This window comes from Mustelus asterias, chromosome 4 (genome assembly GCF_964213995.1).
Source record: "Mustelus asterias chromosome 4, sMusAst1.hap1.1, whole genome shotgun sequence".
NCBI lineage: Eukaryota > Metazoa > Chordata > Chondrichthyes > Carcharhiniformes > Triakidae > Mustelus > Mustelus asterias.
This window is the reverse complement of record NC_135804.1, coordinates 78,619,286-78,641,270: the sequence shown is the minus strand read 5'-3', so window position 1 is coordinate 78,641,270 and position 21,985 is coordinate 78,619,286. Positions and strand designations below refer to the sequence as shown.

The 21,985-nt window shown below is 44.4% G+C and overlaps 1 protein-coding gene across 2 annotated transcripts; it reads left to right on the top strand.

Moving 5' to 3' along the window:
• Nucleotides 1–2,684: 2,684 nt before the first annotated feature.
• On the top strand, nucleotides 2,685–21,725 carry LOC144492335 (T-cell-specific guanine nucleotide triphosphate-binding protein 2-like). Of its 2 annotated transcripts, none has more exons than XM_078210329.1 (2): nucleotides 2,685–2,778; nucleotides 20,217–21,725. In XM_078210329.1, the coding sequence occupies exons 1-2, from the start codon at nucleotides 2,717–2,719 to the stop codon at nucleotides 20,905–20,907; spliced, it is 753 nt and encodes a 250-aa protein (XP_078066455.1). In that variant the 5' UTR covers nucleotides 2,685–2,716; the 3' UTR covers nucleotides 20,908–21,725. The 2 variants fall into 2 exon arrangements, with proteins under 2 accessions (XP_078066455.1, XP_078066456.1); XM_078210330.1 differs by lacking the exon at nucleotides 2,685–2,778 and adding an exon at nucleotides 13,237–13,261.
• The last annotated feature ends 260 nt before the right edge of the window (nucleotides 21,726–21,985 follow it).

The window sequence follows — 21,985 nt, the reverse complement described above, 5'->3', positions numbered from 1 at the left end:
AGCAATACAGCCTATAAAATAGGGGACATGAGGTCAGAATCTAAATTGTCCTGCCTTGGCACGTTAGAGTGGTAGTACTGGTGAATGTTGGTGATACACAGATCATTTGTAGAAACTCATTGTGACCAGGTCATCAGTAGAATTCAACAGAAGCAATTATGCAATTTACTAAACAGGTTAATTAATATCCTTCAGGCGAGAGAACTGATCCTCTGGAATGTATTGTTGTCTTGTACAGGTCTTAGATGGGACATCCCTTGTTTTAAAACTGTGTCCCCTAGTTCTAGATTCCCCCATGAGGGGAAACATGCTTTCAGAATCTACCCTGTCGAACCCTCGATAATCTTCCTTCACTTTACTAATCACCTACTCTAATTCAGGGCCGCAGGGAATCGGAGTCTCTCCTGGCAGACACTGTGCTTTAGGCGGGGTACACCCAGCACAGGATGTCAATCCATCGCAGGGCGTCACTCAATAATCTTACACGTTTGAATAAGATCATCTCTCATTTGTCTAAACTCCAATAAGTATAGGCTCAACCTGTTCAACCTTTCCTCACATGACAAGGTACTTCTGAATTATCTCCAATGCAAGTATAACCCTCCTTAAATTAGGAGATCAAAACTGTATGCAGTACTCCAGGTGTTGTCTCACCAATGCTCTGTACAGTTATTGACAGATTCTCTACTTTTATGCTCCATGTCCCTTGCAATAAATCCCTAAATTTGACTTTATCTATTTTTTGTTGTACCTGCGTGCTAACCTTCAGTGATTCATGTATGAGGCCATCCAGATCCCTTTGTACTGCAACACTCTGCAGTCTCTCTATTCTTCCCTTAGTGTCCAAAGATATGCAGGTTATGTGGACTGGCCATGATTAATGTGTAGGGTTACGAGGATAGGTTGGGGGTGTAGGCCTCGGTAGAGTGCTCTTTTGGAGAACTGGTGCAGAATTGATGGTTCGAATGGACTCCTTTTGCACCGTCGGGATTCTATGGTTCCCAAACACCATAATTTGCAACCCCACATTTTCACACATTATTCTCCATCTGCCTGTTTTTTGCCCACTCACTTAATCTACCTAAATCCCTTTGCATCCTCCTTTTATTCTTCTTACAGCTGGCTTTCCTACCTTTCTTTGTATCATCAGCAATTTTGGCTACAATACACATAAGCCCTTCATACAAGTCATCAAATATAGTTTCAGCGGTAAGCTCTGTGACATCGCAGTTGTAAGGTGAAAACCACCCAGTTATCCCAACCGTTAGTCGCCTGTTAATTAACCAACCGATATTAATATATTATTCCAACACCATGAGCTCTGCTGTAGTAACTTTTTATGTGGCACCTTAATGAATACACTTTGGAAATCCAAATACAACACACCTATCGGTTCTCCTTTAACCACCTTGCTTCTTACATCCTTAAAGAACTTTAATGTATTCAAAATAATTTCTCTTTCATCATTGACTAAGTGTATTAAAAAGCAAATTCTCACACTGCTCCTCATAGGTCATCCATTCATTCTGTGAACAGTGACAGATGGGCTAGAATACTATGACTGCTGAATGATTTGGTATAGTCATTTGCCATTATGGGATACTTAGCATCCAATGTGAAAAAGCAAAGAGATTTTATGCATGATATTGGGAATTATAATGTGGGAGCTATAAACAAAACAGAACATCATTAGATTTTCCGCTTCCATCTGCATTGTGACTGGACATTTCCACAAAAATCAACAGACCTTTTGCTGGTTCGCCACATTATCCATCCTACCCATGATGCGCAGCAAGTGGGATGGGAAAATTTAAGCCTTAGTGCGTGTGTAATGCAGGTAATAATTGTGAAATGATTCACCAGCTTTGAAAGCAGCCATTGATTCACCATGGTACACCCCAACTCAAGTAGTTTTTATCCCAAAACCATTTGTCATCTGAATCGCTATGTTACAGTCAAAGGAACAGTACAAGTCAGTTTATTTCAAGAGAGATATCAGGAGAAAGGCTTAATTCTTTTGTCAGGTGAATTTAGGAACAACCTTGACTGGTGGGGCTCTAGCCCCTAATGCTGGTGATAGAGGACTTACTTGTATTCTCATCTCGGTTGTCCAATAAAGTCTGTCAATTATTGGGTTTTGATTGTTTAATCATGGAGTCCTCCAAACTCATTTCACAACTGTCAACATCCTGAAATAGGGTTCTCCTCATATTTCCAGCAAACTGCCTTGATGATACATGTATCCTGGGAGAGGTCCAATGGGTGACCAGGATTTTGGTGTGAATTATGTCATGGGCAGTGGAGATTTGGATGAGCTTCAGTTCATGCTGTTGCTGCAGACATGGAGACCAGGATTCTCCGACCTCACCCACAGCTAGGATTCTCCAGTTCTGCTGCTGTGAATGGAGATTTGGCTGAGCACCAAATTCTCCGTTCTTGCTGGCAGTGGTAGCGGGGCATGAACATCCAGAGAACCCCAGCTAGAGTTTAATTACTCACAATGCAATCTCCAGAATAAACTTTTTACAAACCAGACTTGCAGCCTCAGCTCCAAAGATCCACACTTCACCCACTGTAAGAGGTGAAATTTGAAAGTAAACAATTAGAGTTTCTGTCACCTGTTCTTGGTGAGAATTCACTGGAAAAACTATTGTGATTTCCATATGGGATTCAATGGTGTTACATTCCAGAAAGGTGAGAGCTGAGAACAGAGAACATGGAACTCCCTGTGACAGAGAGATTCAGAGAGAAAGTAATGATGTGTTTCAAGGAAGTTAGGTAAGTAGGTGTGAATGAAAGTAGAGGGTGCTACAACCACCCACCAGATGAAGGTCCCCAAAGTTCTTGATCCTGAAGAGACCCTTCAATTTGTTATCATTCAGCTGGGATACCCCCAAATTGTTACAAACCCAGTGAGGAGGGATGAACTTCCCCCTTGTCTTTACCTGACTCACCCCCTTTTGTTGGTTACAACACTTCATCTGAAAAGGATCCCTTTTCATGGATATCTTTTCCCAGACCTAATAGCTATGTTTTAAAAGGAGCAAATTTAACCAGGTTTTCTTGTGGTAAAGATTGAGTTTATTAATTACAAAAGGCAAGAAAATGCTAAAATATATGCATATACATTCAGAGTGGGAAGGAGAACCCAGTTCAAAGTAAGTTAAAAAAAGAAAGGTATACAGAACAGCTTTTGACCCATGAGTAGGAGATGATGAAGGACTGCAGCCATTATGACTCAAGATTCCAGTAGAGTTGACTTCACCAAGTGAATAGTTGGTTTTGCGATTGCTGTGTTCTGTAGTTTGACACTGAAGATTCCCAGTTCTCTTTTCTGCCGTGGTCTTGGATGGACTGGGCTGAATTCCAATCGTCAGAGAGAGATTTTTGGGGTCAGACAAAGAGGACATGTCCCCTTTTCTTCAGGCCCTGCCACTTTTCTGTGATGCCTTGCCCTTGTCTTGTGGCTTGTTGTCTTTTTGCATCCTGGGCCTTTTCCTTCTTACAAATTATATATTATTATTCATGTTTGTTTTTTCTTGTGTGGGATGGTGAATGGGGGGTACCCCCATGTCCAGAAGAGGAGTAGGTGGGGAGAGAAAGAACAAAGGAAAACAGGGTGGTGGTCTGCTTCTGTTGCATTTTAGATGGTTGGGGGGAGGTGGTTGTTGAGGCTATGTTTGTTAGGAGGAGGGGGCTGCTAGGTTGGGGGTTTACGTGTTTCCGGGCACTGGAATGGATGTCCAAGTGGTGTGTGTGCTGGAGAATTGTTTTTGGGGGTTTCCTGGCTGGGAAGGTTTTGTGTCTGTTGCTGAGACAAATTCTGTTTTTTTTGGGGGCGGGGGGGGGGGGGGGGGGGATGTAGGGGGGGTGGTGTGGAATTCGAAAGTCGGATCAAAAACTGATGAGACACAGGTTTCTCCGCAAACCTTCTTTATTGCATCGGAGGAGAGATCGCGAGACCATGCAGATCGGACATGGGTTCGCGAGTCACTGTCTGGCTTACAAAACAGTTTCAGTTATACACGACGGACATACATCCACATACTTCTGTTAGCCAATAAGGGCATAGCTGTATTGTTACATTTTGATTAGATTACTTTCAAGAACAAAAGGCCATAGCCACGTAAGGACATGACTATTAAAGTTTCTGATTAGATTACTTTCAAGAACAAAAGGCCAATCCCTCCGAAGCCAGAACCACAATTACCTATTAGCAGTTTCTTTAACGTGATCATTAGTTTCCGTGAGCCTTGTCGCCCTCGCCTCAGGCCCTTTCCATAACCAGTTTATCCCTCAACTGATTCCTAGTTATGCATTCCAATTTTAACTCCTTCCTCTTCTCGATCTACCTTATACACATTCTCAGGGGAAGGTTCTGTTCGTGGTTGAGCTACTGAGTAGGTGGGCTATTGGGGACGGGGCAAGAGGTCAAGCGGTGGGAAAATATAGTCCTGGGGTTTCCTGATAGGGATGTTTGTGGGTAGGTTGTTGGTTGAAGGGTGGTTTGTTGTCCTCCCCTGCCTTTACACTTTCGTCACCCACGTGTGCCTGTTCGGGTGGGTGGAGTGAGAGGGCTGCCAGAGCTGATGGGATGGGGTGACTTTTTAATTTTTGTGGGTGCTTTATGCTGTGGTGGGCAGGAGAGAGAAAGAGAGATCTGCAAAATGGCTATTTGCTGGGGCATTGTGTGTCTGCTTACTGGCTCTTTTCCCTCAAAACATCCAGCACTTCTTCACATAGTGCACACAGAGAACCTGGGGCAGCTTTCAATGGTCTTGAACCCAATCTTTGTGTATTCCAAGTGGGAAAGCGAATCCACAAAAAAAACATCTGGGCATTACACAGGAAATCTCTTGATGAGATGGCCATTATGTCCCTTTGTCTCTACCGGAGATGGCAATTAGTGTGTCTGGGTGATTTAGACATATCTTGTCCAGTAACAGAATGGGGTTTGATTGCCTATAAGAGAATTACTCTGCAGCAATACAGCCAGAGTTTGACTGTACATTGTCAGTCATCTTTGGGTTTGTGTATCCACTTAAAAAAAATACTCAGGTCTTATTTAAAGTCCAATATTTCCTGGTAGGATTCCATCTTTTTCTCCATAATTGGGAGAAAGTAAATGGTGATAGAGTTGGCTGAGACAAGGTGGAAGATGGTTGGTGTGGAGCATTAACACCAGTTAAATGATCTATTTTTGCAGTGTAAAATGTGATGTAATTTTAGTTAGATGGACATTAAGCAGAAAAGAGTTTTACATTTATATAGCACCCTTCAGGACCCACAATGACTCAAAGTGTTTTCCAGCCAATGATATACTTGAACAAGGCAGCTGACTGGCTCACAACCACCTCCCCCCACCAAGAACTATGATATTAATGGCTAGTTTTTCTGTTGATTGAGGGATAAATATTGCCCAGGACATGGGCGGGGTGGGGGACTTCTCAGCTCTTCTTCAGCACAGTCCCATGGGATCTTTGACATCCACTCAAACAGGAAGATGCGTTTATTGTCTCATCCGATATAAGTCACCCCTGACAATGCAACACTCCCTCAGTACTGCACTGGAGGGTGGACCCTGAGTGTTGCGCTCAAGCCCTGGAGTGAGCATTCAACCTCGGGAACTCTGTGATTCAGAGGGGAATGTGCTACATGCTGAACCACAGTTAACATTGTGGAAAGGACATTTTAAAATCCAAATCCTTCGTTGAAAAGTGCCACTTATTTGAAAGTAATTTATGATCGGAATGTATATCTCAAAAATCAGGTGCTCACGTCATCCACGATTTGTTTCCAACCATTGAGCCGGAGTCGGAAATCTCTTTTATCCTGAGTCAGGATTTTAAAAGCAGCCACCTCCCCACCCCCCTCCCTCCCCATCCCGGCAACAAGTGAGCTCCCGATCTCATTGGATATCGTACAGCAATCAGACATGACTATTAAAAGCTTTGTTCAATGTCACGACAGTCCTCACTCCAAATGTAAAAGAGACACGGAAGCAATGGGAGCAGTCAGAAATTAACTGTGAGAATTTCACTGAGTTTCACTCTCCTTCCTCCAGGGAAACAGTGCGGGTAAGGAGCAAGAAATCAAACTTAGTGAAGTTATCTAAGTGACGAGGTTGAATCAAATTCAACAAGTTTAAAAATACAATTCAAAATAATTTAAAAGTGGTCAGGAGGGATTTCTCACGCTCTCTCTATCTCCTTTCCCTCTGCAGGTTCTCAACACATTCCTTCTGAAAAGTAAGCAGTTCACGGAGCGGATTCTTCGACTGTGTGTGTGAAATAGTCAAACCAGGAAGTGGTCGCTACTGAAATGTCTTGTTAGATACAATATGGAGGGCTGCAGGATTCTAATCACGAGACAGCCAGTGCAAATGACCCTCCCGCACTAAACTAAAACCCCGAAAGCAAGAGTTAATCTGGGAAAAAAAACACTTTCATAACGATTTCAAACTCTTCGGGTGACCGGAACACTTGCTGAGATTCTGGGGGGTGGGGGTGGATTGATATGATCAATAGCCACGTATCCCATTGTAGAGGTAGGGTCATGTGCTCCTGATCATTGCGCATTGTCGCCAATACCTGGATTGGTAACATTTATATACTTTGCAATCCAAAAGGGTGCTTATTCTAAAAAGGAAATGTCTCTCTTTCTTTCAGTTTTTTCTATCATTATGTTAATCCTTGGAAATAGTCAGTTTTATTTTCTGCCTGAACCCAGTCATACAGTCAGTGAGTAACATCCAGGCTCTGCTGCTTGCAGACTGTAAAGCAGTGGTGGGCAACCTGGGGCCATACGCGACCTACCTGGGTTCTGAGTGTGGCCCACCAGACATTTCTTTGACTGCCGCTTCCTGGCCTTTTGGCTAAGATCAAGCGTCGGATCAAGTCCAGCATGAGGTACAATGCCTTATCTTGTCAGCTTGGATCTTGTTTGTCTCTCTTGTGGGTTCCATGAATTGGATTCAATTGGAATTTGAATTTGGTTTTTGGAGCAAGCAAGGAATGGATTTGAATTTGCCTGGTCTGTTGAGCATTGGCTTTACAACATTAAGAATTGAGTAAAACATTTCAAAAACAATTATTGCCTGCTGCCCATGTGCAGGGTTGCCACATTCCGCTGATTTCTATCTGCGTAGCTTTCTTCCTACCATTATGACTGAACTAATGTATGTATAAAACAAGGGCAAGTGAAGTGAGGTGCGTGCTGAATGCTCGCAGCACTGACTGTGAGAGCCGTGCTCTCCCTCTGTGTCCAAAGTGTCAATATTACTTTTGTTTTTACCATTTGAAGTTGATAGTTCTATTAGTAAACAAATGATTAAGCATTTTCTATTGTTCATTATGAAATATTTGCTGTATATTAAATGTATTTGATTTTATTTATGGGGTGATGGTTAGTGAACAAGCCTGATTTCAATCTTGTGGCCCACTGAGATGAAGGAGGGGCCACTCACATGGCCCACTCACGAACCTAGGTTGCCCATCACTGCTGTACACTGATGGGTGAAGTAAAGGAAGCCCAATGCAAACTCCTGCTCATTTACCCTGTCTGTTAAAATGATCACAGCCAATCACTGATCTGCTCCTTCTCCCCGCTCTCACATCCAGCTGCCAATCAAAATCACCAATTCTGTACTGAACTGGTTCTGTGATCTGAACCTGAAAGCTCGGGCTGTTTGTTTGAAAATCTTGTCAATCCAGCTCAGAACACATTGTACCAGTCACAGCTAATCAAACAATACTTTAATAATGTCCAAGTGGAAAAGTGAATCTGTAAGAAACATCAGGTGCCACACAGAAAATCTCTTAATGAGGTTCAATCAACATCGTCAGAATAATCTCCCTGTGAATGAAACTAATTAGTTCTAGAATTTTCCCTGTGGTAGTTATATTGGAAGTGTGGTTGCAATAACAATTTTTTTTAATCAAGGGATGTGATGTCACTGGCTAGGCTAGCATTGATTGCCTCTCCCTAAATGCCTTGAGTAGGAGGTGGTGAGCTGCCTTCTTGAACTGCTGCAGTCCCTGTGATGTAGGTACACCCACAGTGCTGTTAGGGAGACAGTTCCAGGATTTTGACCCAACGACAGTGAAGGAACAGTGATATATTCTCAAATCAGTCTGGTGAGTGGTTTGGAGGGGAACTTTGAGGTGGCGGTATTCCCACATGTCTGCTGCTCTTTTCCTTCCAGATGGTTAAGAGTGGCATGGTGGCACACTGCTGTCACACAGCACCAGGGATACAGGTTCAATTCCGGCCTTCAGTGACAGTGTGGAGTTTTTACATTCTCTCCGTATAGGTATGGGTTTTCTCTGGATGCTCTGGTTTCCTCCCACAGTCCAAAGATGTACAGGTTAGGTGGATTGGCCATGATAAATTGCCCCTTAGTGTCAGGGGGACTAGCTAGGGTAAATGTTGTTATGAGGATAGGGCCTGGGTGGGATTGTGGTCAGTGCAGACTCAAATGGGCTGAATGGCCTCCTTCTGCTCTGCAGGATTCTATGATCCCACCCATTGTGAATAGTCTTGTTTGGTCTCAGCCAGTCGTTATGGAGAGTGATGGAGTCATTCATTCAGGAACAGAGTTTGAAGTGGAGACTGAAGTCAATGGTTTCAGTCTTCTCCATATTTAATTGGAGGAGATTTCTGCTCAGCCAGGACTGGGTGTCAGATAAATAGTTTGATCGTTTAAAATGGCATTGGATCTGAGAGGTGATGGTGAGGTTGATATTGTCAGTGTGAAACTAACACTGTGATTTTGATGATGTAACTGAGGGGCAGTATGTTGGTGAGAACGAGAAGGGGTTGAGGATTGATTCTTGAGGAACAGCAGATGTAATGGTCTAGGAGCAGGAAGAGAAGCCATTGCATATGACTCTGTGGCTACCATTAGATTAAGTGTGGAAACATGTACAATCAGCCACACCCAGCTCGATAACAGGGAGAGAAGAGATAGAAACATTAATAATGTCAACTAACATAGGAACCAGAATGGAAAGTTGGGTTGTCAGCAGTTTGGTGGGAACAGCAGGAGGTGTTTCTCATTGACAGGCTGAGCACAAGAAGGCTTCCTATAGAAGGAAAACTGGGCAACAATGTGCATTCTGGGCTAGAGAGGGATGTTTAACCTAATGGGTGAGAAGAAGGATGAGAAGTGACAGGTGCAGCTGATCACATGGGCTCAATCTCAGTGATACAAAGTTCCATGAGGTCTACACATGTCTGTCACTACACGCCTGCCCAGCAGTGTGACCTCGCTGGGATTTCTCACTGAATTATGATGTTTTTGGTCTGTGAGGGAAGGTGTCACACAACAGTTGTGGCCCAGTCTCTGTGGATGTGGCCCTGGGAATAAGGGTATCCATCAGCCAAGAACTTAAATGCTTCAAGAATTTTAGTTTCCTCGTGATGGGAGCTAGTTATGATAGTTGAGCTATGATTTGAACTGAATCACACACAAACCCAGATTTTCCATTTTCACTCAGCTTGCCCTCTCTGTGATCCACATCAGGTGCTGCCTCCCTGAAATATTGAGGGGGAAGTACAAAATGTTTCACATCCCATTCCTTCCCTCAGCCTGACTTCGTGAAGATGGAAAAAGCTCCATTAGGGATTTTCCAGCTTCTTACTCCTGTTCACAGCCTGATTAAGGATGATCCCTCACACCAGTCTTGTCCTTTATCTGATGGTAAATAAAGTACTGCCACTCACACTCTCTACTTTCCTCTCAAAGGAGAAAACCCAACTCAGCCAAAGACAAAGAAGTGACATTGGGAAGGAGCCACAAGCCTCTGTCCTCGTGCCCTTTCTGAGGTGAAGCTCTGGAATCACTGGGCACTCACACGGGGAAACAGCGAGAAGCAGGATGGGAGGAGCCAGCTCCAGGTTTGTCAAAAAACTTTTCATATTGTGTCTCTTCAGTTCCTTCAGTTCCAGCACAACCTGTCATTGCAGTACATTGCCATTGCTCAGTGTCAGCACTTGTAATGAGAGTGTCCTAAACAATTCTCTAGCTCATGTGCCTCCATTAACATAAGAACATAAGAAATAGGAGCAGGAGTAGGCCATCTAGCCCCTCAAGCCTGCTCCGCCACTCAATAAGATCATGGCTGATCTGATAGTGGGTTCAGTTCCACTTACCTGCCCGCTCCCCATAACCCTTAATTCCCTTAATGGTTAAAAATCTCTGCCCCCTAGTTCTTATTTCCATTGTAAGTGGAAATAACCTCGCTGCTTCTACCCTGTCTAGCGCCTTCATTATCTTATATGTCTCTGTCAGACCTCCCCTCAACCTTCTAAATTCCAATGAGTACAGGCCCAGTCTACTCTTCTTCAGCCCTTCAGCAGAGGAGGAGGAGCCTCAAGAACCAGGGCCATCAGATTGGGCTTCAGCCAACCCTCATTTCATCAAGCCCATCATTATGTCTGCATCTTACTGATATCAGTTGAGAGATGTCCGCTCAGGAGGGCACTGTCAGACTGCGGAGGGACTGCATTATTCACAGGCTGAGAAGTAACTTGGGTGGTAGGTGAGGTGCAGTGGTTAATGTCTGGAAGAACAGGAAATGTTTACCCTCTATTTACAGATCACAAGGATCTCAGAGAGCACCAGCTAAATGTTAGGAGTTTAAACACGTCCAATCAGGAAAGGTAATGTCCAGCATTTGCATCATATGATTGGCAGCAGGTGGGGGCTGCAGAGCAGTGATGCTGATTGGCTGTTGCAGGTAGGATTTGCATAGGCGGAGTCCCTGCTACTAGAAGGTGGACGTCTGGAAGACACCCTCCATTGTGAAGGTGAGGGCAGCAGAGTGGTGATGCTGATTGGTTGCTGTAGGCAAAATTGGTTGAGATAAAAAAAAAACAAACATTGGTTGAGATCAGGTGTGGTATCTGTTCTTATCAGTTGCTTCTCGGCCTTTTGGCTAAGATCAAGTGTAGTATGGATCGCCTGCACTTGGTTGAGTTCATTGGGTTGCCCTGAGGCTTCATATGTTTCATATGAAGCAATTTTTTAAAGCGGCATCTCGGCCTTTTGGCTAAGATGCAAATGAGCTCAAGTCTTGGAGGAGGATCCTCCCCCTTCTCCAATCAGTTTGACTCATGTAGATCAGGCCCAGGACAGGGTGGTTTTGGTCTCCCGTCAAAGAACAATACAGCACAGGAACAGGCCCTTCGGCCCTCCAAGCCCGCGCCGCTCCCCGGTCCAGGATTGAATCCTGAATCCAGGATCCCCGCCCAATTTTCCAGCCTATCTACATCCTAATATCCTATCCACCGAGCTGTCCCTCACGGCTACGATGCTTTGTTCATCACAACCTATTAACTCACCCCCACCCCCCCATTCCAGACCATGTGATCTCCAGGGAGAGGCGAAAACCCAGAGTGAAAACCCCAGGGCCAATATGGGGAAAAAAAATCAGGGAAATTCCTCTCCGACCCCCTGAGGCGATCGAAACGAGTCCAGGAGATCACACTGGCCCTGATCAGAAAATGCTTCCCAACCCTATTCATTTCCACTTCTGCTTTACGAACACCATCTGAATTCCCTGCCCCCGAGACAGGTTCCCAACTATCCGCAGTCTCGCTCTGTACTGGCACCAGCAAGATGATCATAGAATGAAGCCTTGAAACGAGAAACAAAGAACAATTAGCCCGCGCCGCTCCCTGGTCCAAACTAGACCACTCTTTTGTATCCCTCCATTCCCACTCCGTTCATATAGCTGTCTAGATAAGTCTTAAACGTTCCCAGTGTGTCCGCCTCCACCACCTTGCCCGGCAACACATTCCAGGCCCCCACGACCCTCTGTGTAAAATATGTCCTTCTGATATCTGTGTTAAACCTCCCCTCCTTCACCTTGAACCTATGACCCCTCGTGAACGTCACCACCGACCTGGGGAAAAGCTTCCCACCGTTCACCCTATCTATGCCTTTCATAATTTTATACACCTCTATTAAGTCTCCCCTCATCCTCCGTCTTTCCAAGGAGAACAACCCCAGTTTCCCCAATCTCTCCTCATAACCAAGCCCCTCCATACCAGGCAACATCCTGGTAAACCTCCTCTGTACTCGCTCCAAAGCCTCCACGGTCCTTCTGGTAATGTGGCGACCAGAACTGGACGCAGTATTCCAAATGCGGCCGAACCAACGTTCTATACATCTGCAACATCAGACCCCAACTTTTATACTCTATGCCCCGTCCTATAAAGGCAAGCATGCCATATGCCTTCCTCACCACCTTCTCCACCTGTGACGTCACCTTCAAAGATCTGTGGACTTGCACACCCAGGTCCCTCTGCGTCTCTACACCCTTTATGGTTCTTCCATTTATCGTGTAGCTCCTCCCTACATTATTCCCACCAAAATGCATCACTTCGCATTTATCAGGATTGAACTCCATCTGCCATTTCTTTGCCCAAATTTCCAGCCTATCTATATCCTTCTGTAGCCTCTGACAATGCTCCTCACTATCTGCAAGTCCTGTCTTGTCAGCCTGGATCTGAAATGTCTCAACTTGTTGAGACTCTGAATTGGATTTGATTTGATTGAATTGGAAAAGTATAAAAAAAAAACATGGGTGCAGTCACTGTTACCAGAAGATGGTCCTCCTTTAGCTGTTGCCCCAGGCTGTTGGACTGTTTTTCAGTTGCTAACTGCTGCCCCTGCAGGCTGTATACTACAATCTCCTTTTTCCTGAATCTTGTGGCACAGCCTCTGTGGTGCCTTCTTTAGATTGTAGCGCGTCTCTGTCAGACGCTGCCCTCAGGATTGTGTTGTTGCTGCATTCACCCTCGTGTTTCAGGTCTTGTTGCTGGAACGCACCTTCTAAACTTCCTCATTGAAGCCATTGCTCCTGAGAATTTCCAAAAGGATTCTCACCCTTTAAGAATTCAAATTTAGCCTTTTAGGATTGGTTTGTTATGCAATGTCAGGTTATGGTAATTCTTCTTGCTGTTGGTATATTCACTTGGCTTCAGATGCTGCTGTACAGAGTGAAATATTGGAAGAATATTGGTGTTGCAGACTGCACTCTGAACAACTCCAACTCTTTTCATTCAGTCATGTGGATCAAATCCCATCCAAACATTCTTCATGAATTTCTGTGCTGGCTCCTTTTTCTCCTGTTGTTGCCATGTTTTATGATCAGCATTTCTTTTTATCCTTGTTGACTTTTAATGCATGAAGGAAGTCAGCAGCTCCTTTTGCAAATGGAATATTCTTTCCAATGAACTTGAGGATTTCCTTATGGTAAGGAGGTTCGAGGTGCGCCTCGATTTCTTGTTGCTCTGTGGTTATGAATTTACAAAGTGAGCACGTTAACGCATTCCGGTCATCCGCACCACATTTTTCAGTATATTTTTGACCTTCATTTTTTGTTCAAGCATTCATATGCATCTCCCATAAAGTCTTCATTCCTTTGTGTCTGGATCCTGAACCATATTTGTTACTGTATACTCTGCCTTTGTTGTCTTGTCCCAGCACTGCTAACCTGAGCCTTGGCCACGGCTGCTACTTTCTGCTACTTCAGGCTTTTGGTTGGGTTTGCTTCGGACTCCGACATGAGATTCACCTTGGCCCAGTTTAACCTGATTCTCTCCAGCCAGGCTCTCCCCATTAGGGCTGGATGGTTACCCTTAATGATGTGCAGGAACAGGTCTGTGATTTGTCCATTCAGCTGAACATTTCCAACCCCACAACGGACCACTGTCCCAGTATAGGTTTTGAGTATTATCTTTGAGGGTTTCAAGGCAACATGTGACAGTTTCTTTTGGTAAACAGTTCTCAATACCAATAAAACAGCGGCTCTGGTGACCGCCTCCATTTTTACTGGTTGACCGTTCAGTAAGGTAATGACCCACTAACGGCAGGGTGCTCCATTAATTGACAATATTTTCAACAACTGCTCATCATCTGAGTGTGACTCTGGCCCTTTTTCACTCCCTTTTCATATCACATGGCTACTCTCCCCTCTATTTGGTTTTCCACTTGATTCATTTGGATCATGCTTCTTATAATTGTTGTTGGAAACTTGTTTCTTTCTCCAACACGTATGTTCAATGTTCCCCTTTTAACCACAATGCCAGCTTTTTGCACCTTTACTCCAGCAATCTGCTGCTGTGTGCCCAGTTTTTGCACATCGATAGTAATTTCAAAACTGTGTCTGTGTTCAGGTTTCAGCTGATACCTTATGGACTTCAATGTTTGAGCTTAATTAGCTTCTAGTTCCAAAGAGATCATGATTTCTAAAGCCTTCTTTAGATTTAAGTTGCTTTCTTTTTACAGCCTTTTCTAGATAGCTTTGCTTCTTAATCCACACAATAGTCTGTCTCTAATGATATTGTTCAAGACATCTCCAAATTCACAGAATTCAGCTAATTTCTTCAAAGTAACTACAAATTGTGTGATTGATTCCCTTTCTTGCTGGTTACATTGATGGATTATGAAACCCTTGGCAATGACCCAGGAAAGAAATGGCTCTGCAACATCTCCACAATCTCACCGTAAGTTTTGAGCCTGGTTTTTTCCAATTGTACCAGACTACTTTATTTATGATCTCAGAGTAAAGGCACCTCTGATAGTAACAACTACAATATGATTGAATTTTGCATCTAGTTTGAAAGGGAGAAGAGTGGGTCTAAGACTAGTATTTTAAACTTAAATAGGGTCAAATGTATAGGCATGAAAGTTGAGCTAGCTGAAGTTAACTGCGATACTCAGCTAGGGGGTAATCAATAGAGAAGCAGTAGCAGACAGTTAAAGGACATTTCAGGATATTCAGAATAAGTATATTCCCACACTGTAATGAAAAATGATCAGAATATAAAGAATGGCAGAGAATGACTAAAAGGTTAATCAGGAGAAAGGAATTGGAGAATGAAAAGAAGCTCGCTGGAAATGTAAAAGTGAAAAGCAAGAGTTTCTACAGGTATTTAAACAGGAAAAGAGGAAGTAAAGTTAGCATTGATCCTCCAGAGAGTGAAAATAGGGAGTTCATATTGGATAATAAGGAAATAGTGGAGGAAATGAACAGATATTTTGCTTTTGTCTCCACTATAGAGGATACAAGAGACATTCCAGTAATAGCTGTAAATCATGAGGTGGAAGGGAGAAGGGAACTTGATGAAATTACAATCACTGGGGAACCATTACTGCACAAACTGATGGAGCTGCAGGTTGTCAAGTATTGGGATCCTGATGGACTTCATCCTAGGGTCTTAAGGGAGGTGGCTAATGAGATATGAGATGCATTGGTGTTAATTTTCCACAATTGACTAGATTCTGGAAAGATTCCATCAGTCTGGAAAGTAGCAAATATAACCTCTCTATTCAAGAGGGGAGGAAGGCAGAAAACTGGAGGTCAGTTAGTTTGGCATCTACACGGGAAAGGTGTTACAATGATTATTAAAGGGGTTATAACTGGGCACCTAGAAGTAAAACGTGCTGTGGATGAAGGGGAGCCTGTTGACACATCGCACATGGATTTCCAGAAGATGTTTGATTAAGTTCCACATTAATGTTTATTGTGGAAAATAAAAGCTCATGGTGTAGAGGGTAACACATTAGAAGATTGGCGAGCTAACAGGATGTGGAGATGCCGGCATTGGACTGAGGTGGGCACAGTAAGAAGTCTCACAACACCAGGTTATAGAGAACAGGGTTATTTGGAATCACGAGCTTTCGGAGCACTACTCCTTCATCAAGTGAGTGGAGGTAGGTTCAAAAACATGACATACAGAGGCAAAGACACAATTGCCAAGCAATTACAGATTGGAATGTGAAGAATGGTTGGAATGCGTTGTTGTGTGTCTTGAAGGCCGCCTTGGAGTACGATTACACGAAGATCGGAGGCTGAATGCCCTTTACTGCAGAAGGGAACACTCCTGCCTGGTGATTGTGGCATGGTGTCCGTTCATCTATTGGTCTCGCTGATGTACCATGCTTTGGAACACCCTTTCATGCAGCATATGAGGTAGGCAATGTTGGCCGAGGCACATGAGTATGTACTGTGTACCGAGTGGGTGGTGGTTAACGTGTACACAACGTGTAATGGTTGGATCCATGTTGGTGATCCGGCACGTCTTGCAGAGTTTGCTGTTGCAGGGTTGTGTGGTGTCATGGTCACTGTTCTCCTGAAGGTTGAGTAGTTTGCTGTGAACAATGATCTGTTTGAGGTTAGGCGGTTATTTGAAGGCGCGTAGTGGGGGTGTGGGGATAGCCTTGGCGAGATGTTCCTCATCATTGATGACATGTTGCAGGCTCCAAAGAAGATGTTATAGTCTCCCCCCACCGGGTAAGTACTGTACGATGAACATTGGCCATGTCCTGTGTTTGTCTTCTGAGGAGGTTGGTGTGGCTTTTCGCTGTGGTGCATCGGAACTGTCAATCGATGAGTTGAGTTCCATATCCTGTTCTTACAAGGGTGTCTGTAGGTGTCTGTTGCATTCCTCCTAATCTAAGCAGATTCTGTGTAAATGGAGGGCTTGTCCGTAGGGGATGGCTTTTTAACGTATTTAGGGTGGAAGCTGGGGAAGTGGAGCATCGTGCAGTTATCCACGGGCTTGTGGGAGAGTGAAATGCTGAGGTGACTGTCCTTGATGGAAATGCGTGTGTCGAAGAATGCAATCAATTCTGGAGAGTAGTTCATGGTGAGTCTGATGGTAGGATGGAACTTGTTGATGTCATTATGTAGTCATTTCAGTGATTCTTCGCCATGTGTCCAATGGAAGAAAATGCCATTGATGTATCTGCTGTATGGCATCGGTTGAAGGACCTGCGTGGTGAAGAGGTCTTGCTCGAACTTGTGCATGAAGATGTTGGCGTATTGAAGTGTGAACTTGGTCCCCATGGCTATTCTGTGTGTCTGGATGAAGAACTGATTGTAGAAGGTGAAGACGTTGTGGTCCAGGATGAAGCGGATGAGTTGTAAAATTGCGTGTGGCAGTTGTCGGTGTTGAATACTGAGGCTGTTGCAGCAATGCTGTCGTTGTGGGGGATGCTGGTGTAGAGTGCTGAGACATCCATTGTGACGAGGATTGTTCCTGGTTCAACTGCTCCATGGGTGCTGAGTTTCTGTAAGAAATTCATAGTGTCGCAACAGAATCTGGGGTTCCTTGTATGATGGGTTTCAGGATACCCTCGACGTCGCCAGAGAGGTTCTCTCATCGGGTGCCATTGCCTGATACGATGGGATGGCCGGGTGTGTTGGCCTTGTGTATCTTCGGGAGGCAGTGGAGATCTCCAACGCAGGGAGTACATGGCATGAGAGCATGTTGGGTTCTCTGAACGTCTGGATCAAAGGTCTTGGTCAGTCTGTTGAGTTGGCGGGTGTGTTCTTTGGTCAAATCTGCGGGTAAGTGTCTGTGGTGTTCCTGGTTGTTCAGTTGTCAGTACACTCCTTTGCAGTAGTCCGTTCTGTTCAGTATGACGATGGCTCCTCCTTTGCTGGTATGATGATCATGTTGCGATTGGTCTTGACAGTGCAGATGGCGTTGCGTTGTGCTTGAGTGATGTTCGGGGCTATCTTGTGAGCACAGCTGATGAGGTTGGCATTGATGCATCTCCTGACTACTTGCCTTCAAACAACCGCCCAACCTCAAATAGACCATTGTGCGCAGCAAACTACCCAGCCTACAGGAGAACAGCGACCACGACACCACACAACCCTGCCACAGCAACCTCTGCAAGACAAGCCGGATCATCGACATGGATATCACCATCAAACGTGAGAACACCACCCACCAGGTACACGGTACATCCTCATGTGACTCGACCAATGTTGTCAACCTCATACGCTGCAGGAAAGGATGTCCCGAGGCGTAATACATCGGCGAGACCATGCAGACGCTACGGCAATGGATGAACAGACACCACGCAACAATCGCGAGGCAGGAGTGTTCCCTTCCAGTCAGGGAACACTTCAGTCAAGGGCATTCAGCCTCCGATCTTTGGGTAAGCGTTCTCCAAGGCGGCCTTCAAGACACATGACAATGCAGAATCGCTGAGCAGAAACTGATAACCAAGTTCTGCATGCATGAGGACAGCCTCAACCAGGATCTTGGGTTCATGTCTCTCTACATGTAACCCCCACCATACTGCCTGGGTTTGCAAAATCCTACTAACTGTCCTGGCTTGTGACAATTCACACCTCTTTAACCTGTGATTATCCCTCTCTCCACGCACACTGTTTGTACCTGTAAAAACTTGATTACCATAAATACTCATATTCCAATCTGTAATTATCTTGCAACTGTGTCTTTGCCTCGATATGCCATGTTTGTGAACCTACCTCCACTCACTTGATGAAGGAGCAGCACTCCGAAAGCTCTTGATTCCAAATAAACCTGTTGGACATTAACCTGGTGTTGTGAGACTTCCTACTGTGCCCACCCCAGTCCAACGCCGGTATCTCCACACCTTTTATTATGAGAGAAATTGAACTTAAAAGTAAGGATGTTATGCTTCAGTTGTACAGGGCATTCGTGAGATCACATCTCAAATACTACCTGCAGCTTTGCCCTCCTTATTTAAGGCACAATGTCAATATGTTGGAGGAGGTTTATGAAGGTTTCCCAGATTGATACCTGGAATGAGTGCGTTGTCTTATGAGGAACAGTTGAACAAACTGGGCTTGTTTCTGCTGGGACTCAGATGAATGAAGGTGTCACTTAATTGAAGAACAGATCCTGAACAGTATTAACAAGGTGGACATTGAAATAATTTTTTCTTGTGAAAGATAATTTGTTAGTGTCAGAATAGGCTTATACTGCAATGAAGTTATTGTGAAAATCCCCTAGTCGCCACACTCTTGTGCCTGTTTGGGTGCACTGATGGAGAATTTGGCATGGCCAATGCACCTAATCAACGCGTCTTATGGACTGTGGGAGGAAACTCACGCAGACACCGGGAGAACGTGCAGACTCTGCACAGACAGTGACCCAAGCCGGGAATCGAACCCGGGTCCCTGATGCTGTGAGGCAGCAGTGCTAACCACTGTACCACCGTGCTGCCCTCTGTGTGACTGAGTCCAGAACCAGGGGTCACTCTTTTAAAATTAGGGGTTACCGTTACATGTCAAGAGATGTGACTTTGGAACTCTCTGCCTCAGAAGGCGGTGGAAGCAGGATCACTGAATATTTTAAAGGCCGAGCTCGATAGGCTTTTTGGAAGGGTCAATGGACTCAAAACATTAACTGTGTTTCTCTTTCCACAGATGCTGCCAGACCTGCTGAGTTTATCCAGCATTTTCTGTTTTTATTTCAGATTTCCAGCAACCGCAGTATTTTGATTTTAGTTGGATTGTTATCAGGAAAGGATACAAAGATTATTGGGGACGGTTGGAATGTAGAATCGGAAACACAGACAGATCAACCATGATTTTATTGAATAATGGAGAAGCCTAAAGGGGCTGAATGGCCAACTTCTATTTGTATTTCATATGTTTGTATGTTCAAGAGTAGCATGCATCCTGTGTTTGCTGGAGCTTGCATGCTTGACATCTGCCTGGTGTATTGAACATTTCACCCCCTCTGCCAGAACCTATTGGTTCATTGAACCCTTTTAATGGCACTGGATCCAGATTCTATTTATTTCACTTCTTCCATTGATGGTGGCAGCGATCTGAATCCAGGCCTCTTTAATTTCAGCTGGTGATTTCCTCCCTCCCATGCAACCGCCAGATTGGCATTGGTGAAGCGAGGGCCTAACCTACACTGGGTACCAGGCCAGTGTCTCCCCTGACTCATCGCACTTCCCTCTGGTGCTGTGTGAGGCTTTGACACAAACCACAGATCTCTCCCTCTGGACAACCGGCAGCCTCGATGACGGTTGCTATGAGGATATCTAAATCAGTCTCTCACTTCACATGGCCCACTTCCGATCCCACTGCCCCTGTCTCGAATTGGGTAGGGAACCCATTTTGGTAAGTGAGCACCCCTCACCCCACCCCCTGCATGGTGAAAGTTTAGCTGCAGTTGCTGGCCCTGTAATATAGGTCCCAGACCCCCAATAGAGGATTTAATTCTGCTTTGGATTTCTAAACACCTCATGTTCCAATGCAAAAAATCCATAGAAAGTCATTGAGAAATGTATAAGTTTAATGAATGACTACCGTCAATCACTCTCTGTAAAATCTAGTGCAATGTGCTGCATAATTGTAATTTCTTTTAATCCATTGCAAAACATATTATAAAATGGTTTCTTTCAGTCAGGAGATGGTTCAATCTTCCTACTCTGGTCTGGAAGGGCTCAAATCTAATTATGGAAAGGGTCGGGTGGTTAATCCACTGATACAGAAGAAGTTAGATGATCTGGATAATACAGAGCTGAACATCGCAGTGACAGGAGGTTCCGGTGCAGGGAAATCCACCTTTATCAATGCACTGAGGGGACTTCAGAACGCTGATGAGGGAGCAGCTGAAACTGGAACCACAGAAACTACAATGGAACCAATCGGATACAAACATCACAACCTACCGAATGTTCGTTTCTGGGACCTGCCGGGAATTGGAACGACAAAATTCCCAGCGGATAAATATCTCCGAGAAATGAAATTTGAAAGATACAATTTCTTCATCATTATGTCACACTGTCGATTCAGAGAAAATGATGAAAAACTTGCCAAAGAGATTAAACGACTAGGGAAGAAGTTCTATTTTGTTCGATCTAAAATCGATAATGATCTCAAATCGATGAAAATAAATGAAGAGGAAGAATTGGAAAAGATCAGGAATGACTGTGTCAGCAAGTTGGAAGAGGCAGGGATTCCATCACCGTGTGTTTTCCTGATATCAAACTTTGATCTGAATCTGTATGATTTTGTTAAGTTAAAAACAAGCATTAGAATAGGCCATTCATCCCTTGGAGGCTGTTTCCCTTTTCAATTGGATCATGGCTGATCAGTATTCTGACCAGTTGCCTTCGTTCTGTCACTTTTAAAACCCCCTTCACACTCTTACCAAACAAAAATCCGTTCTGAAAGTTCTGAAATTTTCAGATGACTGCCAGCCTCAACAACTTTTCTTTTGTGGATTTGGAGCTGATTACTCCAAAAATCATAGAGCCGGAGCGCGTGGTGGCTGTGGCGCCCAGCGGTAAGCCCACTAAACGGCCTCCACTTATGTCTCCCGACCCATTGCATTGCTAGAGCAGCGCTGCGAGCTGGGAGAATTGCCCTCTATATCTTCCTTCTCACTGAGGGGATTTCAAGTCAATTCATCCCCATTGACCTGCTGTGAAAACTCTGCTCATGTTTTCTTAACTGTGACAAATTCCATCTCAGCAGATGAGGTAACCCCAAATTAAAAGAATCATCAACATTCTGAATAAAACAATCCAAAACATTATTTAAAAATTAATTTTGCCCTTCTCCCGATGTTAATAGATCCTTTAAAAAATTCCTGGATCCGTACCTGCATCTTTTCCAAGAATGACTAAGTTCTTCTTTGAACCATGGCCTATCAGTCTACTAAGCTTTGTTGAAGTGTGAACATTAGTTTCTGAGACATAAGGTTTACAAAAAATAGAGACAAACACAATACAAAACATTGTAAACATTACCTCCATCCACCCTCTTAAACCAGTTAAAATTACAATTACACATTGCTATGTATCGGTTTAAGGTTTCTGAAGACTAATATCCACAATCAGAATGGATAATTTATCTACATTCCAAGACTCTTAGCCACAAGTTACAGCATATTTATATAAAAGGCTCAAGGAGTAGGTTAGCGATGGGGAGGAGGAGGACAGAGGGGGAGGGGAGGAGGAGGAGGACAGAGGGGGAGGGGAGGAGGAGGAGGACAGAGGGGGAGGGGAGGAGGAGGAGGACAGAGGGGGAGGGGAGGAGGAGGGGGGGGTTGGTGGAAAACAAGCATGGGAATTTTAAAATCATATCATTGCTTGATTGGGAGCCAATGTCAGTGAGTACCGGGGTGAGAGGTGAACCTAGTATGTCATGGGGAGGAGAGTCTTGGA